The 26,085-nt window shown below is 35.5% G+C and overlaps 5 protein-coding genes and 1 non-coding gene across 8 annotated transcripts; 2 read left to right on the top strand and 4 right to left on the bottom strand.

Annotated features, from left to right (window-relative positions):
• The first annotated feature begins 2,928 nt into the window (after nucleotides 1-2,928).
• Nucleotides 2,929-4,742, top strand: LOC111457469 (UDP-glycosyltransferase 92A1-like). The gene has a single exon (XM_023099675.1). It carries the CDS (start codon nucleotides 3,052-3,054, stop codon nucleotides 4,537-4,539), a length of 1,488 nt encoding a protein of 495 aa, XP_022955443.1. The 5' UTR covers nucleotides 2,929-3,051; the 3' UTR covers nucleotides 4,540-4,742.
• Nucleotides 4,743-6,307: 1,565 nt separating this feature from the next.
• On the bottom strand, nucleotides 6,308-9,268 carry LOC111458074 (protein CMS1). The gene is made up of 6 exons (XM_023100578.1): nucleotides 8,948-9,268; nucleotides 8,402-8,597; nucleotides 8,242-8,314; nucleotides 7,281-7,330; nucleotides 6,923-7,036; nucleotides 6,308-6,730 (listed from the first exon to the last, which is right to left on the bottom strand). The coding sequence occupies exons 1-6, from the start codon at nucleotides 9,228-9,230 to the stop codon at nucleotides 6,595-6,597; spliced, it is 852 nt and encodes a 283-aa protein (XP_022956346.1). The 5' UTR covers nucleotides 9,231-9,268; the 3' UTR covers nucleotides 6,308-6,594.
• On the bottom strand, nucleotides 7,923-8,008 carry LOC111458082. Its single transcript, XR_002713049.1, has one exon. It is a non-coding gene; the product is annotated as a small nucleolar RNA Z122 (small nucleolar RNA).
• A 699-nt stretch (nucleotides 9,269-9,967) lies between the features above and the next one.
• On the top strand, nucleotides 9,968-11,848 carry LOC111457750 (pirin-like protein). Its single transcript, XM_023100137.1, has 7 exons — nucleotides 9,968-10,188; nucleotides 10,274-10,323; nucleotides 10,438-10,476; nucleotides 10,752-10,780; nucleotides 10,879-10,941; nucleotides 11,024-11,127; nucleotides 11,211-11,848. Exons 1-7 carry the CDS (start codon nucleotides 10,070-10,072, stop codon nucleotides 11,692-11,694), a joined length of 888 nt encoding a protein of 295 aa, XP_022955905.1. The 5' UTR covers nucleotides 9,968-10,069; the 3' UTR covers nucleotides 11,695-11,848.
• Nucleotides 11,849-12,872: 1,024 nt separating this feature from the next.
• LOC111457991 (ras-related protein RABA5d-like) lies at nucleotides 12,873-15,342 on the bottom strand. The gene is made up of 2 exons (XM_023100469.1): nucleotides 14,754-15,342; nucleotides 12,873-13,455 (listed from the first exon to the last, which is right to left on the bottom strand). The coding sequence occupies exons 1-2, from the start codon at nucleotides 15,088-15,090 to the stop codon at nucleotides 13,139-13,141; spliced, it is 654 nt and encodes a 217-aa protein (XP_022956237.1). The 5' UTR covers nucleotides 15,091-15,342; the 3' UTR covers nucleotides 12,873-13,138.
• A 768-nt stretch (nucleotides 15,343-16,110) lies between these two features.
• Nucleotides 16,111-20,932, bottom strand: LOC111457408 (transcription factor bHLH128-like). 3 transcript variants are annotated; one of them, XM_023099586.1, is made up of 7 exons: nucleotides 20,394-20,932; nucleotides 18,184-18,485; nucleotides 17,950-18,081; nucleotides 17,805-17,870; nucleotides 17,163-17,231; nucleotides 16,522-16,628; nucleotides 16,111-16,340 (listed from the first exon to the last, which is right to left on the bottom strand). In XM_023099586.1, exons 1-6 carry the CDS (start codon nucleotides 20,836-20,838, stop codon nucleotides 16,575-16,577), a joined length of 1,068 nt encoding a protein of 355 aa, XP_022955354.1. In that variant the 5' UTR covers nucleotides 20,839-20,932; the 3' UTR covers nucleotides 16,111-16,340; nucleotides 16,522-16,574. The 3 variants fall into 3 exon arrangements, with proteins under 3 accessions (XP_022955354.1, XP_022955355.1, XP_022955356.1); XM_023099587.1 differs by having other exon boundaries at nucleotides 18,184-18,464; XM_023099588.1 differs by having other exon boundaries at nucleotides 18,184-18,461.
• Nucleotides 20,933-26,085: the final 5,153 nt, after the last annotated feature.

The raw sequence follows: 26,085 nt of genomic DNA, 5'->3' as shown, positions 1-26,085 counted from the left end.
TTTTTTTTTTTTTTTTTTTTTTTTTTTTTTTTTTTTTTTTTTTTTTTTTTTTTTTTTTTTTTTTTTTTTTTTTTTTTTTTTTGCATGTCTTGCGATATGGTCACGTTTCTTGCTCCTTGTTTTTTAAAAGTGAAGATTTTTCTGACAGACCAACACGAGTTCTTCCAGCATATTTTGTTCTCACGCACGTGCATTCTAGAAAAATTTGTAAGAGGTCACCCAATATAGAATTACTTTAAGTAAAACACGTTTAACTATGGAGTTAATATGATTGAGTTAACAAAGTACACCTTCCTTTTCAATAATTCAATCATAGGAACTTCATGGTTAAACGTGTTTTACTTGGATCAATTTTATGTTGGGTGACCTGTTAGGAAATTTTCTGGGATGCACGTGAGTGAGGACAAAACATGATGAAAAAGATTCATATGGGTCTGTGGAGATAGTTTTCACTCTTAAAACGCTAGGAGTAGGTAACGTGACTTGTCATAAATTCACTAGCTATACCAATAAGATGCATAACATGAGGGAGCACTCGTGTTAATCTGTGGGGATAGTTTTCATTCTTAAGAAGTGAGCACGTAGTCACCTTACAAAGAATGCAGAGGAATACCGACGTTTTGAATCCTGATCCAAATTCTGGATATGGGGTCGTTAGATACATAAACGAATATAAGAATGATAGGACGTTTGTTTCATAGAGAACAAAACCAACTCGACTCGACCCACTTTGTTTCCATAAGAGGTCAAAACGGACCTAACTTGATTCGTTTTCTTTATTTCCCTACCATTCCTTTCTCCCTCTCTCCAAACTCTTAGGTTTAGAAGCCAAAAAAAACCAATTAGGCATTGAACCAGATGTGGTCGGACATTCAGTAACTAAGATTCGTTCACAAATCTTAATTGGATTTGGTCGGATTACGAAGATTTGTCTTTTTTAATTAATTTTCTATACCACTTGCCTATTAACTGGCGTTTGAGCTTCAATCGCCGGCCACCTAGCCACGTCATTAATTCTTCCAAAATTCCGGCCACCGACCGTTGCCGTCAGCCACCTCACCGCCGGCAGCTGATCCATAAACAACGGCGTCCACTACAACTGAGAAGTAGACCCACCAAAAAAAACTCACAAGCTTCTCTCGTCTGTGGGCATTTTCAAAATAGTGCCAATATAGAAAGAGCCCAAAACAAAAGGCTTGTGTCAAATGTCAGCGATCCCGAGCGCGTCGACGGCGAGGGCGGACGAAGCCGATGAACCAAAACGACCCAAACCAATTTTCGGTCTGCGTCCCTCATTTAGTTTTAGGAACAAAAGAATCAAAATGATTCATAAGATTAGTAGCCAAATAAACGAGTGCCGAACCAAATTGGTAAGATATTCAATAACTAATATTGATAAGTCCTAATAAGATTTGGCATTTCAGAAAGGAAGAGAATGATGGCTGAAAACCTGAATGGATTGGGTCGTTTTGTGCCAAAGATTTGGAGATAAAAATGAAAGAATTTGGTGGAGAACGTAGAGACAAGCCGTAAAGGGGAACCCTAACCCAATTCATATTTTTCGCCCGACTTTGTGTTGAGTTTCTCCTTAGGGCTTGTCGTGAGCGTAACAAGATCACGATACCGCACACTTGAAGAAGTACGATCGTGACACGTAACACCTCGTGTAATAATTCAGATTTCTAACTTTTAAATTATTTCTTTAACGTGCGTAGTTGCCTTATTATTGGAACTTGCATTATCAACAATAATTGAAGAAACTTAACATTGTTCTTTCTAGTTGTAGTTAGCTATTTGAAAAGGTTCTTCAATAATTATTATTTTAACACATGTAACTCTACTGGTTTATTTACTAAATTCACAATTCGAAGTTTTAACATTGATACAATATTACGTATGGCCATCGATCTAGACTGGCCAACTGTTGAGGATAGTTCTAGATCTGGGTCTCTGGGTTAAGACGAACTACTATACGAGATTTATTGAAACCATTGAATTCGGAATATGGTGAAGTGGCTCTTGGGTCGGGAACTACGCCTTAGATGGGTATCGTGATGGGTCTTTTGCGGTATTCCTATCTATTATTTTGGAGATCTATAATTCTTCCATTTTAATGGACGAAATTTCAACCAAATATATTTGATTCACAAGAACCACTAAACAATCTTTCAACTCGGTCATCTTGATGTAGATGATTTTATCTCTTTGTATATTCACTCAACTCGCAGATATTGTTCACTTTAACCTATTACGTAGGACCGTCGGCCTCACAATTTTAAAACGTGTTTGTTAAGAAAAGGTTTTTACACCTTTATAAGAAATATTTCGTTCTCCTTTTCGACCGAGGTGGAATCTCCAAACAAATACATACATAAAGTTATCGGCTATAAACATTAAACATAGTATGGTTTAAAACAATCCTGAGTATATGGATATACCATAAATACTAAATATGCATACACACAACCCTAACAACTAGCAAACTCAAAAAGGTTCAACTTTCCGAGAGAGTATTATTGGTCGTGAACATGTTTTTGTTTTGGCTTTGACCACGGCAACTCCGATGGTGGACGATGACTATTTAGCTTCAATTTGATGATCAGGATTGGCTCCGGTAGTGGATGACGATTGACTGGTTTAACTTGTGTTGGTGGACGTCGAGCAAGAGAAGAAAAGTAGATACTAATAGGGATGTTCATATGATCCTGTAACACGAGCAATCGACAACTCAATCAAATTGGATTGGATTAAATTATTTTTGGTTTGGACTGAGTTTGAACTTTTTGAATGATCGAAAATTCAATTCAGTTTAGGTGTTTGATAATATTTTTTTAGTCGGATAACTCGAAAATAGGGTTACAATCAACCCTATCCAACTTTAAAAAAAATACTATCCTACAACCAAACTTAAAAATAGAAGGTTGGATTGGGTTGTAAATTCTATTAGAGTTGCTCAGGTCTGTTACAGCTATAAATATTATACCCTCCCTTTGTAAACTTCACATCTCTGTTTTTCTTCCTTCCAAAACAGAGTCCCGCCGGCCGGAAAAAATGGGTTCTGAAGCAAACTCCGGCGACAGCCACATCCTTATGCTCCCTTTCATGGCTCACGGCCATCTCATCCCCTTCCTCGAACTCGCCAAATTAATCCTTCGTAGATCCTCTGTTTTCACCGTCATCATCGCCTGCACCCCTTCTAACATCCAGTACATCCGCTCCACTGTCTCCGCCGCCGTTAAAATCCAACTGGCGGAGCTCCACTACTCGAGCTCCGGCCACAACCTCCCAGCCAACACCGAGAACACCGAGAATCTCTCTCCAGAACAAATCGTCACTCTGTTAAACTCCTCCACCGCCCTCGAACTCCCCCTCCGGCGACTAATCACCGACATCATCAAAAAAGAAGGCAGGCCGCCGGTGTGTATAATCTCTGACTTGTTCTTTGGTTGGTCGGTTGCCGTCGCGAGAAGCTTTAACGTCCCGATTTTCAATTTCACTACCTGCGGTGCTTATGGTACTCTGGCCTACATCTCTCTCTGGTTGAATCTCCCCCACCGCTCCACCCCCGCGGATGATTTCTCTGTCCCAGGATTCCCAGAAGGCTGCCGTTTCCATCGCTCTCAACTGAACCAGTTCGTACTCGCCGCCGACGGCACCGATTCCTGGTCCAAATTTTTCCAGCCACAACTCTCCTCTGCTTTGTGCTCCGATGGATGGCTCTGTAACACCGTTGAAGAAGTTGAATCTTTCGGATTGAGGCACTTGAGGGATTACATAAAAATCCCCGTCTGGGCAATTGGACCGCTTCTTCCTGAAAGCACCAGCCGCCGGTGGGGGAAAGAGAAAGATTCCGGCGTACATTTGGAAAATTGCATCAATTGGCTGAATTCCCATTCAAAAAATTCGGTTCTGTACATCTCGTTCGGATCTCAGAACACAATCAGCGAGACCCAGATGCTAGAATTGGCGCACGGATTGGAGGAAAGTGGGAAGGCGTTCATATGGATGGTGAGGCCGCCATTGGGGCACGACATGAAAGCAGAGTTCAGAGCCGATGAATGGCTGCCGGAGCGATTCGAGGAACGAATGAAGGAGAGGAATGGAGGATTGTTGATCAGAAATTGGGCACCCCAGTTGGATATTTTGTCGCATGAAGCGGTGGGGGCGTTTTTGAGCCATTGTGGATGGAATTCGATGGTGGAGAGCCTGAGCCAGGGGGTGCCGATGATAGGGTGGCCAATGGCGGCAGAACAGGCGTACAACTCGAAGATGATGGTGGAGGAGATGGGGGTTGGAGTGGAGCTGACAAGGGGAAGAGAGAGAGAGATTCAGAGAGGGAAGGTGAAGAAGATGATAGAAATGGTGATGGGGGAAGGTGGGAAAGGGGAAGAGATGAGGAAGAAGGCCGCCATTGTTAAGGACAAGATGACGGCCGCGGTCAAGGATTATAACGAAAAGGGTTCGTCTGTGAGAAGTTTGGAGGAGTTTCTTGCAATCATTCCAACCATTACGAGCCAAGAAATGAAATTAAAAACGTAACTTTAAGATCAACCTCAATGAATCACGACGTACCTGGCTTCAAACCATTTTTAGCTCTCCGAGCATTGCCATCCAAATGCATTATATTCGTATCATCTAGTTTGATATCATTTCATCTAGTTTTGATAATGAGGTGTATGTAGCAAAGGGCAAGCATCACATCTAATAGATTGAAGCACGAGCTTGTTTCTCTGCATTTTTAACGCTCTTATCGTTTTGTCTCCCCATGTGTCGTGCACACACACCAAAGATTCCACACAACGTCTTATGGGTAGAACTATCTTGAAGGAATAGTCATCACATCAAAACATTGGGTGCAAGAGCTTTCACCGCAGCAGCCAAGGAAAGGTTTACTTACACTTAAGCGAAAGAATAGTCATCACATCAAGACATAAATATATCTATTTGTGCACATGTCAATATTGTACGACCGTATTGTGATCGTTAGAAAAAACATAAAAATATCAAATAGTTGTCATATACGACAAGAATTAGCAATGCAAGTAAGTCCCAAGTGAAGAAATAATGACCCGACCTCATAAGATCAGATCCTAAAGGGACCCGAAAACCCGCTTCAAAAGATACTCAAACCATGTGGCCTAAAGAACAATTTAAGGAGGCCCCTGACAAGTCATAAATTCAAAGGTTACACTCGTAGTCATAACTACCTTCTTCCGTACTTAATAATAGAGCCATTTGTCATCCAACATTTAGGTGAGACATGTGGAACCAAATTTACGGCCTCAAAAGAAAATTGATGGAAAGATGCCAAGCGAGCATCTCTCCCTAGATAGGCCTACTAAAAAGGCATTCAAAATACAAGTGATCGCAATAGTCATATGCTCTATTACAAAGCCTACAAACTTCATGACTAGGCTATTCCAACAATAGAGACAACATATCCCGAACAGCTAGCCACATCATAAAGGATTGTTCGGGGATGCTGGGTCCTAGGACACAACGAATCGTAAGCACTAGTCACAAAAAACACAAACCTAGACGATTTTAACAAAACCAACGATTGACACGTGCATCACAAGAATACAAATACATTTGAGAGAAGGAACTCAAACACCATTCCATTACGTTGTCCACCTAGATATTTACGTGGCTTGCCAGGTGGGAAAAAGATGTCCTTTCCCCTCCATTTCACTCACGAGCCACCAAAATAGTCAATCCCAATCAACCTCAATCTGCTTCTTCAATAAGGAAGGGTCACGTCGCAAATGAAATCGTCCATACCATGGCACCCCTAATGCTGCACAACAGCGGGTATGGACCCCTACTTCTTCCACCCCTAATGCAGCACAACAGTGCTACTTCTTCCATCTATGATAATATATTGTAACGATGGTGTTCGAGTTCGAACTTGCCCAAAATCATTTGTAGCAGGTTGTTCGCTTGTGAAGCAAGGGTCATCACAGTGTGGGTTGGGTCTTTTTCGTCACATGCCTTCGCTCATGAAAGTCGATTGGATGGACACCTCATGTGGTTGTAGAAAGACAGAAAGCCCACTAGGACAAATTTTTTTTCACACTCAGCAAGCCACATAAGCAGTTAAAAGTCCAGTCAGCTTTCTGTTTGTTTCTGATAGTTCCTATTGGTGGTGAATCTTCAAGGACTAACACACTTTATGTTCATAACTAATGGACTAAAAAGTGAACTTTTCAAATACTTCTGATAAGAGTTAGATTATTTATTGGATCGACAGACATCTACTTCCAGCACTAAGACGATTATATGAGTGATGTAATGGAAGATTAAAGAATGTATAGAACAGCATCCATCTAAGATTTCACATAGCTGAGTTCAAGAAAAGCAAGACCATTTTCCATTTATATTTTGGAACTACAAGCAAAACTATAACAATAGGACTCTACGCTGATGTTGCAAAATTTGGTACAACCCAACCAAAATGGCCATATTGCAGTGGAGAGGGGAAAAATGATGATGACAAATTAATTTGTTGGAATTCCTTAACTCAAGGGATACATTAACAACAGGGATGGTCCAACCAAGTCTAACTCTAAAAAGAACTCGGACTTAGTTGGTAACTTATTTGCCTGGACTGGTAACTTCTTTTTTCCTTCGCGTACGAGATGGTTGTAAAGGTCCGAAGAGGCAAATTCGCAGCCCACCCTCGACGACTCGCTGGTGTAAGTAGCTCTTGTATAAATCCCAGAATTCATCCCTGCAATATGAGTTGTTTTAGTAAGAGATGTCTCAAGAGATAGATTATGGGTTTTCGGAGTTTCACAACTTGAGTTTTCTTCGTATTTAACCAAAAAAATCTATGAAATTGCATTTTCATAATCCAAAGGCATGGAACAAAAGATATGAAAGAATACTAGGTGAGATTGAGACAAATAAATGATGTTCAAACCTGACTTGTGGAAGCGAAAATAAAGAATAGCCCTTAACATCCGGTTGAATGTCGAGCACGATAACTGCTAATCTTGAAAGCCCCAAGGCCTCGATATCAATCAGTTTTTTAATCCTAAAATTGAACAGAAGAAAATGAGACAAAGAAAAAATCAGTTGAACACTTAACAAAATTGAGAATGAAAGGAAAGAAAATATTGAACTCTGTATATAAATGCAATCGGTGATAAATCCAGGAAGGTTGGAGACTTTCAACATTTATTACTCTTGACAATACACCGGCACTCTTTTAACAGAAATGAGGACCTAGAACTGGAACTCTTGAACCCATGGTGATATATCAAATATTGAAAGCTAACCTGCTTGGTGTACCACTCGCTATGTTAACACGGTTCTTCAGCAGTTCTACCTGCACCCACCACAAAGGGAAAAACAATAACAGTACAGCAGAAATGAGGATTTGAGAGTGAACCAAATCATGACATATCACAGACAACTGATGTTATATTGAGAGTTGAGCTGAACATTTCATATAAATAACATAACTGTGCATAAATTGGACAAGTGTTTTGAAAGTCACACCCAGGTGCACGCCTAGATCAAAGGCTCAACTGTGGCACCTCACCTCACAGAAGCAAGGCACAGCTAGGAAAGCACAGCCTGAAACACAGAGATGCGCACTAAACAAGCTCTCCTTTTGTTTTTTACCAAAAAAAAAACTGTGAACCTAAACAGGAGGCTTAGATTATAATTTTATAAAAGATTAATTTTTAAACCCAAATAAGCCATTTAGGGTTTTAAAAAAAAAAAAAACACAAGCATGACAGCTTGAAAGCCTAGAAGGTCATTGCACCATAGCGCACCTCAGAATTTACAAAAGCACTAATTTGGACGTAGAAAATCAAAAGAATAGTAGAAAAAAATTAAAGCTTCGAAAGCAGTAAAAGTTGTAAAAGTTTGTGCTAAGAGTTTGGAAGGGAATGTTAATCTATCATTGAGAAAATGGGATCAGACTGACGTGCAAATAACAAGATCAACATAGCCACAGCCTCAGAAATATTTTTCTGGATTGTCATCATTTCCCAAACCCAATAAAGTAAATACATTTTAAGGAGTTTTTCCCATTTGTTCCATCTACCAATATGTTTACAATTATCATCCCACTTTGTATAGTTTTGATATACGACAAGCATGCATTACATAAAGGGGACCATACAGTTTTAAACATTACTACAAAATGAAATAAATAGCAAGCATGTGTTACTCCTATATCTGAATCACCTAAAAGAAAAAAGGGCATAGAAAGAATCTTATAACTACCTGTTCCTCAATTTTCATGTGCTTCGAGAAAAGCTTAACAGCATGGCATTCTTGAGTTAGCGACCGAAAACCCCTGATGAATGTAAATCAACGAGTTATACAAAATCAGACACTTAATTCCATATATTTCAAACCAGCAGAAAAGCAGTCACCATCTTACTTTAAAAGTTCAATCGCCCTAATTGCAGATGTGCTGATTATAAGGACAGCAGGACTGCCCGGAGCAGTCTCTCCCTCCAAGAGTTTCCCTTTACAAAGAACTTCTTTCCACGATGATCCAAAAGCTTCCTTAATATGTTTAACCAAGGTTTTTTCATCCTGAATTGAACTTTGTGGAGGACCCAGAATGCACCTACCTAAAAAATTCTCCAGTCATTATAAAGAACAGACAAATTCTCACGCAATACAGAAAAAAAGGCAAACACTTCCTCTTTTTCAACCATACTTACAAGACCATATAACAAAACCGGCTAATTAGAACACCAACAACAATTAAACACTCCAAAAGATTTTACATTCTTTCCACTTAATTAATTGAGTAAACCCATAAAACTAAAATTCTTTTAACAATTATCACCATCAGCACACCAAATTCACAACTCCAAAACTCTTCTGGCAAATACAGATAAGACCAAGAAAGACTTCTACCACAAACACGCGCGCGCGCGCGCGAAAAAAGGAGTAATGCTCCAAATTAGTAAACTACCTTTCATGGAGTCAAGCTCCAGCGAAGAGACTTGAACGTCATTAGCCGTCTGGAACTCATCCAAAAAAAAGCTGAATGGCTCCAATGGAAGCGCCTCCAATGCACTGCTTTCACTACCATTTGTGGCATTTTGCGCATCAGTATTAAGGGTAGGATCGGACTTCCTCTTCTTGGCGCTCTTAGGCTTGGTGTGGAGCTTGTTTGAAGGCCGCTGTTTGCGCTTCTTTCTAGGGTTTCGAAGAGAAGCTTCAGAAGCCTTGTCTGAATTTCCGAAACCCCCCATGGTTTCTAGGGTTTTAGAGGTTGAATGGAATGCCCTAATTATAGGCAGGGACGACAGCTGAAGAACAAATTGAGAAGCTTTTTTATGGGCTTTTATGGACCGAATGGATAATAGTCAGGCCCACTTAAATAGCCCAAACCCGACTTACTAGGAATTGCATTTAATGTTTTTAATTATTTCCACCAACATATTTAAAAAAATAATAATAACAATTACAAAAATTTATTATTCAGAACTAACTAATTTATTTTTAATATATATATATATATATATATATATATATATATATATATTTATTTATTTATATTAAAGGAATAATTAGCTAGAGAAAGACAAAAAAAATATAATATTGTCTTAAATAATTAGTAATCTTGTCTCCTATTCTATTTATATAAAAAAAAATATTTAAATTTAGTCTAAAAAAACAAAATTTGAAAATAAAAAGGAAAAAAAAGAACCAATTGAAATAAAAAAAAATTAAATAGAACAAAATTTGAAATATAAGGATTAAAATGATATTTTTAATAAAATAATTTTGAAAAATTAGAGAAAAGCTCTTCGTCATGATGATTCATCGATGACGTCATATTCAACCAAATAAATAAAAAGTCTAAAAAAAAAGAGAAATCCAAGTCTGAATTTTCCAACGATTTCAAACCCAAATCCCCAAATTACCCTTTTCATTTCGGTATATATATATAAATTTCAATTCTCTATCATAATCCCAATTCAGTTCATCAATTTCCTTTTTCAGTTCCTTCCATTTTCAGACTCCCGCCATTATTTCTCCCAGATTTTTCGTCCCCGCCGCCGCTTCCTCCGCCATTAGTTCATCCACTATGTCCAGTTCCAGTCATTCTCCGTCCGCCTTCGACAGACCTCGCTCCGTCATCAAGAAGATTCTTGCTAAACTCCAGAACGAAGGCGACGGCGCCGTCGTTCGTCGAGGCATCGGAAGGTCTCTTTCTTCTTCTTCTTTTTGTTTATGTTTTCTGCTCTTCTTCTCCGCCGCCACTGATTTTATCTTCTGATCTTTGATTTAGGAATGATTTGAAGAATCTGGATCCATTTCTCATGCTCGATGATTTCTCTGGTAACCGAATCGCAATCCGATTGTTGTTTTGCTTCTTTTGATTTCGTTTTTTCAGTTTCTTCTTATTTCTCTATCTACGAATTGAATTTTTTCCAATTGTTTCATTCATTGCAGTCACTCCACCGGCTGGATTCCCCGATCATCCTCACAGAGGTTCGTTCCTTAAAATTGAATTTTCGTTCTTCAACAACGGAACTGTTCTACGGATTCAACTTTTCTAATTTGCTGGATACTTCGTTTTAATTTGTGATCCTGTTTAATTAAATTAATATGTTAATAGAGGTTAGAAGTAGCAGTACTCGTAAATTGTAAAATTATTCAGAGAAATGATGAACATGATATGCTGTATATATTTCATACTTTTTTGAGCGTTGCTGTTATAATGTTTTTTTCTTCAAATTCTGATGTCAAATTTCTTTTTCTTTCAGGTTTTGAGACAGTGACGTATATGTTACAAGTAAATTCTCTAATTTCTGTGATGAAAGGAATAAACTGTAGACTGGGGACAAATTTTCAATTATTTTTATGTATTTATTTATTTGTGGATTATTTTAGGGAGGGATTACCCATCAAGATTTTGCTGGCCACAAGGGTACAATTAGAACAGGGGATGTCCAGGTAAATAAACAATTTCAAAAAGAAGTTCAATGACGCAATAAATAAATTAAATAACATATTGAGATTTGGTTTTGGGGCACAGTGGATGACAGCGGGACGAGGTATAGTCCATTCTGAAATGCCTGCTGGTGCAGGTTCTCAAAAGGGCTTGCAGCTTTGGATCAATCTTGCATCCCGTGACAAAATGTAGCTCTTTTTCCTTCATTGTATTGGTAGAATGTAGATTCGAAAATGTATTCAAAGTCTGTTAAATTAATGAATGTCATTAGGATGAAGCCAAGGTATCAGGAGATCCCAAGCGACAACATTCCGAGAGCGGAGAAAGACGGTGTGGAAGTTCGTGTCATAGCAGGCGAGTCCATGGGAGTCCGTTCTCCAATCTACACTCAAACGCCAACTATGTACCTCGACTTCACTTTGAAACCAAGAGCTCAAGTGCATCAAAGCATCCCAGACACATGGACCTCTTTCGTGTACATAATCGACGGTGAAGGAGTGTTCGGGTCCCCGAACTCGTCCCCGGTGGCTGCTCACCATGTCCTAGTATTGGGAGGTGGAAATGGGGTAAGTGTGTGGAACAAATCTTCAAAGCCATTGAGGTTTGTTCTGATTGCAGGGAAGCCTCTGAATGAACCAATTGTTCAATATGGACCGTTTGTGATGAACTCGCAATCTGAAATTGCACAAGCAATTGAGGACTACCGCTATGCCAAAAATGGGTTTGAAATGGCGAAGTATTGGAGATCTCAGTGATTGGAAAACCAAAACCCAAAAACAAGAAACAAAGGAAGGAACAAAATATCAAAGTGGTAGCTGAAAAGGAAGATAATTACATTTTAAGAAAAGGAAAAGCTTCTAGAAAACCAAGAATGGTCATCATTCAAGTCAAAGTTTATGTTTTTAATTATTTTGTTTTTATTCTGTTCAATTTTTTAATTTCGTCTTTTTCTTCAGTTTTTTTGTACATGGATGTTATGCTCATTACTTGACTTGAAATAGTTTTTGTTTATTATTTGAGAGTCAAAATAGTTCATAGATTATAGAAAATCGACAAAATGCATCATCATACTAAATTGACAACGGAATTACATCTTTTCGATAACTTAACTTTAATAAAGCCTCAAATCATCCATTTCAATTCTATTATAGAAAGATAATGTCTGAAACAAAACAAAAAAAAAAAAACTTTTAAAATTTTTTATTTAAAAAAAAAATACTCTGGAGATACATATTATTCAAAAATATCTTTTAAATTAATCTAATCTATACATTAAAGTTTAGAAAAAAGAAACCTATTGATCATTTAAAATTATTCAATAAACATACATGATTTTATGTAAATTTTTAAGAGATGGCCGATACAAAATTGTTACAAAAAAAATACCTTTAATCATAAAGTTCCTATGCTTGAACTACCAAAAAAAGAAGGTATACCTTAAAAATACCTTTAATCATAAAGTTCCTAGGCTTGAACTACCAAAAAAAGAAGGTATACCTTATTAATATAGATAGTAACCTTCAATTATTTTAAGTTTTTCTTAGTAATTATGATTTTAATTCATTTATACACTTTTGTAGGCTACCGAACCATCAACTAATAAAAAAACAACAATTTTGATTTATGATTATGATTGTGATGAACATTGGTTGGGAGGAGAACAAACCACCATTTATAAAGGTATGGAAACTTCCCCGTTTAAAAGTCTTGAGAGAAAGCCCGAAAGGAAAAGCCAGAACAATATCTGCTAACGGTGAATCTGGGGCGTTACAAATAGTGGTGTTTTCATTCTTGAGAATTATTTTGTCACCTTCAATTGTTCATGTCATTTACACAATATTACTAAATGAAAGAAAGAAAGAAGAAGAAGAAGAAGAAAAAAAAAGAAGCAATAATTAGAACTTCTGAACATGGAAGATCCTATCGATCATGATTCACTTTACAAACTTAATAAATCTGTTCATATTTGCTCCAAATAATAATAATTAATACAAAAATGTTTCTTCTTGTCTTTAATTAAATTCAAATAAATAATTTCATTTCTATATATGGAAATGGTCGGTCTAACATTGCATTGGAGGAGCTTTTAGAGAAGCTATAATAATGGAAACAAACATAGAAAAACAACCAATTTGAATCACCACACCAGCAAAACAAGACAGAAGAAACTAAGCACAACCCAACATGAAGAGATGAAGATCACCTGGAACAGCAAGACAAATAGCTTTCTGATTGCTTCGATCCACCGTCCTTGACGAGGCTCACCCGGTTGACCGATAATTCTGCTTTGTAGGTATCTGAGTTCAGGACCTTCCTGCTCACATTGTTGTATATTTCTCGGATCACGATCTCGAAAGCCTTTTTAACATTCGTTGAGTCTAAAGCAGATGTTTCCATGAAGAAGAACCCTTCGGCTTCTGCAAGACTCGTGCCTTCCTCGACAGTCACGTCCCTAATGTTCTCCAAGTCGCATTTGTTTCCAACTAGCATCCTGGCCACTGTGGTATCGGAATGAGCTGCATAATGATTCGAATCAAAACTCTGATCATTTAAGCAACTTGATAGCATAAATTCATCATTAAAAATGGGAAAGAACAACAACTCTAAGAAATATACAGTGGAACAGACATAGATAACTTTGTGCCCACTATATCACAGTCGGGTCATCTACAGGACCAATTACCATCCTAAAAGTTGATGGTTCGACCCATCTCTCTTATCATGAGATGTTATTTTCACGATACTACAAACTCGCTTCACCACAATGGGAAACAGTAAATTTGATTCTCGGATGAAAATTTGCATCAAATTCATATCTACCCAAGGTCTGCATCACCAACTATCCACCGATTCCATAAACCAAGATTTATGTTAAATACAATAGAAAGTGTCAAGAGTTTAGGGAGGAAACCAAATATTTCAAAAGTACAAGGACCCAAGAGAGCAAGTGTCGAGTTTAGGGTTCAAAATAGGATTTAAACCAGCATGTTTTCAACTACAAGGTGAGGCTATGAGGGGATAGCATCATTAACAGCATTGAGTAATTTCATTTCCATGAAAGGAACTGAACTTTCGATCAAAATGGCATACTCAAAGCAACTGAAAATTTTAATATAATCAGTCATATAGGAATGGATACATCTAAATTATGAGCATTACTCAAAGGACGTCTAAACCAGAAGTTCGATAAGATCTCAAGTGACACAGTACAGATTCATTGATCCATCTGAAAAGCCAAATAGGTGAAACATGAGTTGGTAAGTTCTACATATTGATTTTAATCAGCTATGCTAAGAAGTAGTTTTTTGGCATTGAATTGTGAGTTGCCGACACCAACATTTGAAACTCGAGAGAATCAAAGCCTGAAAATGTGAGAGTAATTTGAAATCTGAGAACGAAAGATAGATATTTCCGATTACAGTTTTGAAAGCAATACCGAATTGGATGCTAATAAGTGTAATTTTCAGGGGAAATGAAGAACCTAAATCCGACAAACAGAAATTCATTACAAAGTCGGAAGTAATTCTACAGAGAAAATACGATACAGGACTAGATCTGGATTATTGCAAAGTTTAAGAATCAAGACATTCAATCTCTTTCATATGATGAAGTTAGTCCAAGTAATTGAACAAAATCTTTTAGAGGATGTTGCGAGCCTAGGTCAATTTAGAAAAAAATACCGCAGCGAACAGGAAATGAAATCACTCCCAACAAAATTCGAAAAAGAGAAGAGTTCAGATCTATACATCTCAACTAAAATGGCAGAGTAAGAACAACATCAAAAGAAAAAGCTAAGTCTGAGTCAGGCACTCACTCTTGAGCTCGTCGAGCCATCGGCCGACACTATCGAAAGTGGAACGGCGGCTAATATCGTAAACGATGAGAGCACCGACGGCGCCGCGGTAATAGGCAGAGGTGACGGCGCGAAACCGTTCCTGGCCGGCAGTATCCCAAATCTGAGCCTTAACCTCTTTGCCATCAATATCCATAACCTGAGTCTGGAATTCAACGCCGATGGTGGCCTTGGAATGGAGATTGAACTCGTTTCTAGCATAACGAGACAACAAATTGGATTTACCGACCGCCGAGTCTCCGATGATGACGATCTTGAAGAGATACTCCTCACCTCCTTCATCGTCCGACGACGACATTGCCTAGGTTCCGATTGTGCGCGTTTGTCCCTCTCTGTTTCTTCTGATTCCTTCTAGGGATTCGGAGGTTCGATTATCGAGATTGTGGTAGGAAGGAAGGAAGAGGATGGACTTGGGAAGATGTGACAACAAGCTTTTAGAGAGAGAACAAGAAGAGCAATAATGGAATGGAATGGCGGAGGTTGAAGAAGCAGAGCTGGCAGAGAGACAAACTGCGTATGTAGCGCTAGTGGTAGTGCCTTCCCTCCACCATCTCTTTCAGATTATATTTATATATATATATATATGTATGTATGTATGTGTAGATGTATGTATGTATGTGTATATGTATGTATGTATGTATGTGTATATGTATATATGTATGTGTGTATATATGTATATATGTATGTGTGTATATATGTATGTATGTATATGTATGTATGTATGTATGTGTGTGTGTATATATGTATGTATGTATGTATGTGTGTGTGTATATGTATGTATGTATGTGTGTGTGTGTATATGTATGTATGTATGTATGTGTATGTATAAAATATTGGACAATTTTCAATTATTTTAGTAATTTTTTTCTCTTAAATTTTAAATTTTATTTAGAAATGTGGAGAATAATAAAATAGAAATTGTATTAAATATGGAGAATAATAATATTAAATATGTATTATTAATTTTTATTTTTTGTTTTAAAATAACAAGAAATTAAATAATTTCAAAGATGGTTTTTTTTTTTTAAATGAAACTCTTCATTTTTCAAATAAAAAAAATTAAGAAAGTATTAAAATTTTTAAAAAATAAAAACTTATATAATTAACTGGAAAAATAAATAAATTTGCATTTCCTCCTGATCTAAACATTCTCTTCAAAACAATCGACCATGAACATGAATTAAAATGAAAAAAAAAATCGAAGAAATAAAAAATAATAATAATAAATTTAAGACAATCAACGAGCTTAAATAATTATAAGAGAGACAAAGGTAGGTTTGTCTACCATCAGAACGATAATGTAACGAAAATAAAAAACTAAACATAAGAATGGGTATGTCGTTAACATTCCAACACGGAGTTTATAAGCTCAAGTTTTTAAACTCCATTAAACGCTTTCGTAAACTAAATTTATGAACTAAATATTCTCGAAAAGACAATCAATAATTGAATGAAAATAGCGCGAGTCAAAATTATTTTACAATGAAAAATTAAGCTTACGATTCCAATTAAAATTTGAGACCTACTTTGCTTTATGTACAAACAAATGCCCTTATGTTTTTTTTTTTTTTTTTTTTTTTTTTTTTTTTTTTTTTTTTTTTTTTTTTTTTTTTTTTTTTTTTTTTTTTTTTTTTTTTTTTTTTTTTTTTTTTTTTTTTTTTTTTTTTTTTTTTTTTTTTTTTTTTTTTTTTTTTGGGTTAGTGGGAAGAACAAAATTAAAAAAAAAAAAAAAAAGGGCAAAATTTGAGGTACCATTCATTCCAACTCTCAATATTCCAAATGTTATAAGCATTCTTTGTTTCCACAGGTGCAACTCTCAGCTTCTTTGTTAAGCATCTGAAAAAACAACAAAAATCAAAACTCGAATATTAAATATTATACATATTTTATCGAACGAACTGATTATAGTTCATAAAAACTGTATAAGGATTTAGGGTTCTAACTCAGCTCAACCCACTTCTCGTTTTAACGAAAAAATGGTAGGATATTGTAATGATCTATGCCTCAGATTTGAGGCATAATGACCCCGACATTCCCATACAACGTGGTCACGTTACTTACTCCTCGCTTTTAAGAGTGAAAACTATCCTCACAAATCAACACGAGTCATTCCAATATGTTTTGTCTTCACTCATATGCATACTAGGAAAATTTCCAAGAAGTCACCTAACATAAAATTGCTTCAAAATGGAGCACGTTTAACTATGAAGTTCCTATGACTGAACCACAAAAAATGAACGTGCGATAATAAGTTTCATTAATTTGAATTAATAAGAAAATGATAAATAGCAAGATTTTGGATTGAATTTTGAGATTATGACAAATTTAATCTTTTAATTAATTGGTATAAAATTAACGTTTAGAACGGACCTGAATTTGATGTTGAAGACCTTTGATGTGTTGCACTGCTAAGTCTAACATGTCTGAGTAGCTTGTTTGCTGCAATAATACGAAAAAACAATCATATACAATAGATAAAATTTTGTTTTAATTCACATGTTTTCTTACTAAACTCAAACGAGCTCATTCGACATAAAATTGTTTCAAGCTAAACACGTTAATTTTGAAATTCTTATAATTGAGTCACCGAAAACGAAATACATCTTCAACCCATGTCCAGGATTTAGATGAGGATTTGAAATCCAGATTCCGCACTTATGTGCCCCAACATTCCCTCGAATTCCTTACGATATAGTCACGTTACTTATTCCCCACTTCTAAGCATTTCTTAGCTATCCTATCCCACAGATCTTTTTCATTCAAATGTGGTCTCGGTTCATTCATGTACTCCTCTTTTACTCCGGTGTCATAAGTAACCTTTAATTTTTTTAACGAACACCTTATTCGTATGAGTAGTAACTTTCAATTTTCTTAAATATTTCTCAATTATCATATTCTCAGGATCATTCCCATTCTTAAAACGATCTCATTCAAATATGGTCTCGATTCTAAAATACCTAAGAATTTTTTTATTAGGTGGACGGGCTAAAATTTCGAGGTCTTGAATTTTACCTTATCCATGTTGGGAACAAGGTCTTGAAGTTTCTTCAATTTTCCACTGATTCTCGTCCTCCTCTCCTGTAGAAGCACTATAATTAAGTCGAGGAATTCATGCAAAGTTCATATTACACGCAATGCACGTAAAATTAAGACTAACCCGTTCGGCGATACTACGAGGATGAGTGGCACAACCACGCTTAGCTCGAATCTTACAAGGAGCAGAGTGTTCAGGGATATGAAGCAACCTCTCCACAGTTGCCATTTCTAGAGTTGTCTGCGGCATACTAAACTGAAAATTACACAAATAAGGCCAACCATCAACAAATTCACAATCACTCAAAGACGAGCTAACTTAAATGAATGGATAAACGATAATCGAATTTAAGTCTACCTGGGACTCGAGGGTGGTGAAGAACTCCGCGTCGGGATGGTGCCGGGAAGTTTTAGCATGAGGGGCACCAAAGACAATGGAGTTATTGGAAGTGTCCCAAGAAGAGTCCATGCCAAAGGTAGAGGGGGTAAGGCCATTGGCAGAGGAATTGGCTGCCTCCATAAAGCTTTCATTCATTTCAGAGATTTGAGAAAGTGAATCTTGGCCGTTCATTCTCACTTGGGACTTCAGTCTTCCTATGCCATTCCCACCACCTCCCATCGTCAATGAAAACCCACCTCCTGTTTTTTCCACCTCTCGTTCTTATAAAGAATACATTCTCGACTTACTTTAATAAGAAGAGTACGTTAAAAAAGTAGAATAATAGCATGTTTAATTAGAGAATAGTTGTATTAGCTCAAGTCCACAAGAGCCCGACACTAGAGGGTGTGCCAGCAAGGACGCTAGGTGTCACAATCGCACTTTGATGGCAGCGAACTTGCGATTCTGCGGCACTCACTACCCAACAACAAGTGAGTTAAGCCTATTCGTTCTTGCGTCGCCTATGGCCAAGCGATGTATGCTTGAGCCTTTGGCCCCGGTTCAAGAAGAAAGTTTTAGAAAACGGAAGCAGAGAGATTTCGAAAGAGAGTTTTGAAAGTAAGATTTGAGAAATTGGAAATTGTGTTATATGGAAATGTAAGCAAAAAGGCAATAACAACGTCTTACTGCATATAATTATGAGTAGGAAGAAGTTGACAACTAGTCATATCCCCGTATAGTACATTTTGGGAAATTTTAGCCCTTGCAAGTGTAGACACGATTTTGGTGAATGGTCATGCACCCTCATATTGACCCAATATAGAATGGTAAAGACGTATCTAGGATGAAAGCATGTAAAAGAAGTTTGGGACGGGCATGCAACCATGGACAAGCAAGACCGGGATATCTGTCATGCAGCCATTGACAACACGTCTTAGACATGCATGACCGTGACACTAGGCTCCCAAGGAAGGTGGATTGTGAGATCTCACATGAATTGGAGAGAGAAACGAGTGCCAACAAAGGGACTGGACTTCGAAGGTGGGTGGATTGCGAGATCTCATGTCGGATGAAACATTTTTTATAAATGTGTGAAAACCTCTATTTTTGAGGAAAAGTTCGAAAAGCAAAGACACTAAAGAAGACAATATTTGATAGCCGTGGATTGTAATTTTAAAAACAAATTAAAAGAATCATAAAATATATATATATATATATATATAAAAAGGCCCACTGGAATCTAATCCAGTCAAGCATGTCTTATAAAATATCTAGTTCCTCAATTTGTGGACCATAGTATTTCTAGTACTATAATAACATCAAAATATTTTATAATAATTCATATATATATATATATATATATATTTATCCATTCAAGTGAGGATAATTTGATTTTTACCCAAATAATTATAACGTTAATTTTTAATAAATAAAAAAATAATAATATCGACTGCTTATAATACTTTTAAGTCAATAAAAAAATTATTAATTCTTTATTTTTCAACAAAATTCAATACAAAAGATAATTAAATAATATGAACGATTAAAGACAGAACATCAACAAATTGAATCAAACAAAACCTACCGACCCAATCTAACCCGACGGGACTAGACCAAGCTTTTGTACCATAGTTTTAAAAGCTTTTCCTAAAATCAGCCGTAGTGAATCCTTTCCCAATTAAATCAATAATGGATTACATTTCCACTATTATTAAAATAATGCTCGAAAACAACGGCACTACTTAAACTACAATGGGCACCGAAACTACATGTCGGCTTTCAGCCATCTAAGGATCGGAAAATAAATAAATAAATAATAAATTAAACCCAAATTGACATCATCATGCAATTGCGATGCTAACAGCATCTTGCACGTGACTTATGACCTGGATTTAAAGAAAAATAATACAATTTTTTAATTAAAAATATATAAAAAAATAATTATAAATAAATACCAATAAATTTGAAATATAGTGGACCTAAAAAATAGTTAATTAAACTCAATTTAAAAGTCCGTGTGGGATACGGTTTAAGAGCAGAGAGGCTAATTTGGTCATTTTGAAAAGCTGAGGGGTATATTTTCGTGAACTAGGGGAAGAATATAGTCAACGGTTGAGAAGAAACGCGGTGAAAACCACGCGCCGGTGAAGACGGGAACAAAATTAGAGAGAAAGCGAGAGGGAGTGTACCGTTTCGTTCGGCGACGGAGAGATGGCCGAGGAATCCAGCCGGCGAGCTTTTCTGGCGAACTAACGGCGAAGAGCAAGAGGATTGACCACCATTGCTATTGAAATTTCTAGCCGTCGAGAAATCGCCTAGGGCTAAATCATGGATTCCGTACGACCTCGCGGCAGCGGCAGTGGACGACGACGTTTTCAGGGAGGAGTCGGCGGAGGAGAAGTAGTGGCCACTGAACGACGGCGGCGTACGGAGCGAGGAAACAGAGTCTGGATGCCGACTTCCAATCACGGAATCCACCGCCGAAGTCAGAAGAGATCCAGGCGCGGAACCGTACCGAGTGAGACCACCACCACTACCACCACCGCCGCCGCCGCTACCGACGCCGGCGTTGGCGGAGGCCATGAATTTCTGAGAGGAAGAGGAGGAGGAATTTGATTGGTACATATGGCGCATTCGGATTCGGATTTGGATCTGTTTTTGATTTGATCGAAGAAAATGAAATCGGAAGAGAAAACGAGAGAGAGAGAGAGAGAGAGAGAGAGAGATTGGGGGAAAAAAGCAAATCGAAAAACCGCAATAACAGAGCACTTTATAGGCATAAAATCAATTAAATTAAATAAATATTAAATATTAAGGGCTATGATAACATTACTTAACCTTCACATCACCTTACCACTCTAACCCATTCACCGGTAATTAGGTCGGTCTTTCTTTTTCATTTACGTACTTAGTCGTCGTATTTGCAATTTATTCTATTCGTTCTGACATCAGCTTATAATTAATTTAGGTCAAATAGATCAGAACTCGAAGCAGTAAAAATAAAAACCCTACTCAATGCTACACTTACGCTTCAAAAAGCTTAGTTTCAACGCTACTGAAAGGCCCGAGGAAAAAAAGAGGATAAATTTCCCATTTTATAAAAAATAAAATAAAAAAGAGGGTTAATTTTAATTTTTTTAATTCCCCCTTGTCAAAAAAGAAAAGAAAATATTAATTTATGCAATTTTTTTTAAAAAATAAATAATTAATTATTTACCTTGGTCCCTGCTATTTTCTCTAAAAACGATAAAATTAAAATGGATTTATAAAGTAAAAATGTTGACTTATTAATGAAGTCAATTTAAAAAAAGAGCCATAATTCTGGCAATTTCATATATTTATTTGTTTACTTGCATTATGATTATTATTTATTTTTTCAATAATTAAAATGAAATTAAATATTAATTAAGAGAAGATAGGTGGCTAATATTTTTTCATTTGGATCACATGAATAATAATGTTTTGGAGGGAAAAATATCAACTTTTATGCAACTTGCCAAAGTTTTATCGATTTTTATATTATGATTGTCAGCATTCACTCGTTAACACAAAAAATCCAATTTTCTCGAGACGTTCGAGTAAAACAATAATAAGTGAATGAACTTCATGGTTAAACATGCTTTACTTGAAGCAATTATATGTTAGTGACTTTCTAGAAGCTTTTCTAGGTGTATGTGAATGAGAACAAAACATGTTGGAAGGAATTGTGTTTGGTCTGTGAAGACAATTTTCTTCCTTAAAAAGTGGTGAATAGGTAACGTGACCATATCACAGGGAAAATGTCTGAGCTATATGAATCGAGAATCTTAGCAACACATACGTTACAAGCAAGAACTTACCCGACACATTCTAAATATCTTAGTCCTCTAAATTTTCTTATTAAATTCATTCCATGTATCTGTCAGTTACTCGGGTGTCACAACTGACATTTTATCGATTAAGAAATTTTAAAATATTTAACGATTTAATTGATTAAACAAAATTTTTTAAGGCTTAATTGTAACAAATAATTTGAATAAATGGATAAATAAATACATATTTTTTAAAAAAAAAATATTGATAAAAGGAATAAAATAAGAGGGGTATTTTGGGAAATGAGATAAAATTATGAAACTGTACGGACAATGTCCTTTGGATTTGTATATGGATATGGATTAATTATATAAAATCTAACAAACAAGTTGGCTGTTTTGGTCGACCGCACGCCATTTAAGACAACTATTTAAAAAAAAACAATTATTATTTTATTACATTATTATAATTCTCTTTTTTATTTTTTTATTTTTAAAATTATGTTTTTTAAATTTCTTTTTGGACACGTTAACTACTGTGACATAGACACATTAAATTTTCATTACATCTCCTATAACATGACACGTTACCTACTACTCGTTTTTTAAGATCGAAGACTAACCCGAGTCCTTTCAACATGTTTTGTCCTCGCTCACATGCATTTAAAGAAAATTCCCAAGAGATCACTTAACGTAGAATTGGTCAAAGCAAAACACGTTTAACTATGTAGCTCTTACGATTGAGTCACCGAAAAAAAAAAGTGCACTTTATTTGTATAAGTGTGACTTTCAATTCCTTTATGATTTCTTAGTTATCCTATCTTTAGGATTGCTCTCATTTGCACGTGGTTTCGGTTCATTCATGTACCTGTTATTTACTTCATGGTTAAGCGTACATTACGTGGAGCAATTCTGTGATGCATGTGAGTAAGGACAAAATATGCTGGAATGACTTGTCGTTGGTCTGTGAAGATAGTTTTCACTCTTAATAGTAAGGAGTAGGTAACGTAACCATATGACACGGAAATATTGGGGCGTGAGTCATTACATAAAGGACCTTTTACTTTATGAATAGTTACAACGACCTACTTTTCTTTTAAAATAGAGTCGTTATAAGACATAATCATATTATTCTATCAGAAAAAACGAAAACTGTGTATAAAAAAATAAATTAGTTAATTTTGAGACTTTAATGATAATATTTAAACTAAAAATTATACTATAATTTTTTTTAATTGTTAAAGATTGTATTGTAATATTAAAATTTGAATTTTTAGAAATTATGTTGGTAGAACGTTATATATATATTTGCTTACGAAATATATTGATTATTAGGATTTTCTTACCACTTTTAAATAAAGATTATATTAAAAAATAATTTTTATAAAAGGAATAATTAACGGTAAAAAATTACCTGTAGGGAATCCTATTCCTGCTCCGATTCCGACAAAAATAAATAGAGAATTTCGCGAAGATGAAAAATGAAATAATTGGCAGAAATGGAAGTGGAGAAGGCTTCTCTGTCCTACTCTATAGACATCTCTAGTAACAATCTAGTCTCGAACAATGGTCGGGTTACCTCATTAAAATTTATTGATACAAAATTCTAAAAACTTGGGACAAATTTGTCATTGAAGGCTTGGTTATCCCCAATGTCCAAACTGAAGCCTTTAGCCCATTATTATTTGGGCTTGGACTCTTCAATTCATCTCAACATTGTTACAATACGTACGTGAATGAACCGACACCGTATCTCAATAAGAGTGGTAGTAGGATGTTTAAAAAAAAATTTAAAAAATTGAAAGGGGTTGACGTTTTTTTGGTCGGGTTGAGTTGCAACCCAACCGTATACTGCCCTACTTTTAAAATTATTATGAAAATTAAGAATATTTAATGTTCGTAATCAATGTCAGTAGTACGTTGTGATTTGTGAATGTTTCATATTTGAATTTTATGAGATTTTAGTTATTAATATTATATGTATGGTGGATAAATAGAATTTTTAAAAATAATTAATGTTCGATGGTAATTATATTATTTCTACACGGACAAAAATATTTTTTAGTACAAAATTTGGAAAATAAAACAAATGTTAAGATATAATCAAATGAAATAAAGAGGAAATTTTTTAGATTAATATGGAATGACAAGTGAGTACATAGTCCGGATTGGGTTGGGTTAAGCGATTTTTTTGACCCAACCCAAAAGTTTGGGTTGATTGAATTAGTAACCTAACCCAACCCTAACCCAACTCACTATTTTCGGGTTGGATTCGGATTGGGTTGTCAATTTTTTTTAAAGTTTTATTTATCCGCAGTTTATAATTACTCGAACACAATCTTAGATAAAATATATTAAAAGTTAACCAATAAACACAAATCAATCAATAAAATCAATCTATAATTATTAAAAAAAAACACTATATATATAATAAACTAAACATAAAAATAACAAAATAATATAAATAAACATGTATTTTTTTGGGCGTGAGTCTATTTAGACGGGCCAAAGTATTACTCCAGTAAACCCATTAAAAAAAGATTCTATCTTTTATATATTTTTATTTGGCTCACGTCAACTCGAAGGTTTTGTCCAACGAACCTAAAATCAAATCGATTCAGTTCGGGTTTAGAAAAATGAACCAAACTCTACTGAAATGCTAATCCATCCCAAGCCAATTCTTATAATTCGAGTTGGGCTGGTCCGGTTATCGAGTTGAATGTACACTCCTACAAGTGAGTGCCTACAAATTTATTGGATTATTTCTATTAAAAAAAGAGAGGTGATTTTATTTGGGATACATTTATTAATTTCAAATCGTTACGTGGCAAATGACTTGTGAGTGCCAGCTGTGCATTTGTGGGATCCAACTAAATCAAAGTCAAAGCCACGTGGTTGATAGCTCCATTTTCAACATGCCACGTGGCGATTCAGAATTATACAAGATTATTATTTTTTTAATATTTTCTATAATAAAATATTTATAAAATATTAAAATTTAAATTTAGCGGTTGAATTTTAATATTTATAATTAGTTATAAGAATAAAATGAAATTAAAATTAAAAATAGAAAAAGAAATTGAGCGTATCTTAAATACTTTAATAATAAAAATGGGATATTTAAATATTGTATGAATAAATATTTTTAAAATAATTTAAATACGGTACAAATGAATATTTTTAAATATTTTTAAAATAATTTAAATACGGTACAAATGAATATTTTTAAATATTTTAAAAATAATTTAAATATAGCCAGAATTGAGATTTAGATAGATTTAAATATATAAATATTTTAAGATAAAAGATTACGATATTTTAAAATAAAATATAACTATAAAAGGAGGACAATATGCATTGTAACTGTATAAGCTTTATTCATCTACTTCAAACTTAAACTAGTGCTAAACCTGAGCCCTCCCGAGTCTGTCAAACAATGTCTCAACAAGTAAACAAAGCCATAGATAGCCTGAGATTTCTTGGAGATGTTGGCGAAACCGATCTAAATTTTCTTGAACGTATTTTGCCGCATTGCACCGTCGAACAACTGATGCGTATAGAGAATTGTTCGAAAGGAAGAGACCTCACTCCAGTAACAAACAAATTATGGAAAACTTTCTACGAAAGAAAGTTTGGTAAAGATGCTGTCAACGGTGTTCTTGAGATGATGAAGCATAAGGAATCGTTCAAATGGAAGCAAATGTACGAGCTGAAGATAAAAGAATTAGAAGAGAAGACAGTAGAAATTGAGAAACGATATATACAAAACTGCCAAAACGAAAAAGCTCAGAAACAGAGTCGTCAAGTAAAGATATGTGAGATATCGCCGTCGAGTAAGGTTTTGAAGAAGCCAAAAGTACACACAAAAATTTGTCAAGTTTCGTCCACAAACAATAATAAACGCAGCTACGTGGGAGGAACGAGCAAGATACTGAAAAAAGCCAGAAAAGAAACGTTACAGAGTGTAGAGACTAAGAACGCGATAGCTTTTTGTAGAAATGCAGTTCAAAAGTAGTAATTTTCTTGAATAAATATGAAAGTTTTGTTCTAACGTTTATTTAAAATTTTGCTTTTATCGAAACAAAAATGC

The sequence above is a fragment of the Cucurbita moschata genome, unplaced genomic scaffold (assembly GCF_002738365.1).
Source record: "Cucurbita moschata cultivar Rifu unplaced genomic scaffold, Cmos_1.0 Cmo_Scf00020, whole genome shotgun sequence".
Classification (NCBI taxonomy): domain Eukaryota; kingdom Viridiplantae; phylum Streptophyta; class Magnoliopsida; order Cucurbitales; family Cucurbitaceae; genus Cucurbita; species Cucurbita moschata.
Note: the sequence above shows the minus strand (reverse complement) of the source record. Positions and strands in the feature narration are given on the sequence as shown.

What these genes read in the sequence shown, in the direction of transcription:
- LOC111457469 (XM_023099675.1), top strand. Translation starts at nt 3,052, where the DNA reads ATGGGTTCTGAAGCAAACTCCGGCGACAGCCACATCCTTATGCTCCCT.
- LOC111458074 (XM_023100578.1), bottom strand. Translation starts at nt 9,230, where the DNA reads ATGGGGGGTTTCGGAAATTCAGACAAGGCTTCTGAAGCTTCTCTTCGA. An exon ending in GGAGCTTGACTCCATGAAAG is followed by an intron (nt 8,598 to 8,947) that starts GTAGTTTACTAA and finishes AGAATTTTTTAG; the next exon opens with GTAGGTGCATTCTGGGTCCT. An exon ending in GCGAGTGGTACACCAAGCAG is followed by an intron (nt 7,037 to 7,280) that starts GTTAGCTTTCAA and finishes GTTCAATTTTAG; the next exon opens with GATTAAAAAACTGATTGATA.
- LOC111457750 (XM_023100137.1), top strand. Translation starts at nt 10,070, where the DNA reads ATGTCCAGTTCCAGTCATTCTCCGTCCGCCTTCGACAGACCTCGCTCC. An exon ending in GTTCGTCGAGGCATCGGAAG is followed by an intron (nt 10,189 to 10,273) that starts GTCTCTTTCTTC and finishes TCTTTGATTTAG; the next exon opens with GAATGATTTGAAGAATCTGG. An exon ending in CATGCTCGATGATTTCTCTG is followed by an intron (nt 10,324 to 10,437) that starts GTAACCGAATCG and finishes CATTCATTGCAG; the next exon opens with TCACTCCACCGGCTGGATTC.
- LOC111457991 (XM_023100469.1), bottom strand. Translation starts at nt 15,090, where the DNA reads ATGTCGTCGTCGGACGATGAAGGAGGTGAGGAGTATCTCTTCAAGATC. An exon ending in ATGGCTCGACGAGCTCAAGA is followed by an intron (nt 13,456 to 14,753) that starts GTGAGTGCCTGA and finishes ATCATTATGCAG; the next exon opens with CTCATTCCGATACCACAGTG.
- LOC111457408 (XM_023099586.1), bottom strand. Translation starts at nt 20,838, where the DNA reads ATGCGCCATATGTACCAATCAAATTCCTCCTCCTCTTCCTCTCAGAAA. An exon ending in TCACCACCCTCGAGTCCCAG is followed by an intron (nt 18,082 to 18,183) that starts GTAGACTTAAAT and finishes TGTAATTTTCAG; the next exon opens with TTTAGTATGCCGCAGACAAC. An exon ending in CTCGTAGTATCGCCGAACGG is followed by an intron (nt 17,871 to 17,949) that starts GTTAGTCTTAAT and finishes GTGCTTCTACAG; the next exon opens with GAGAGGAGGACGAGAATCAG.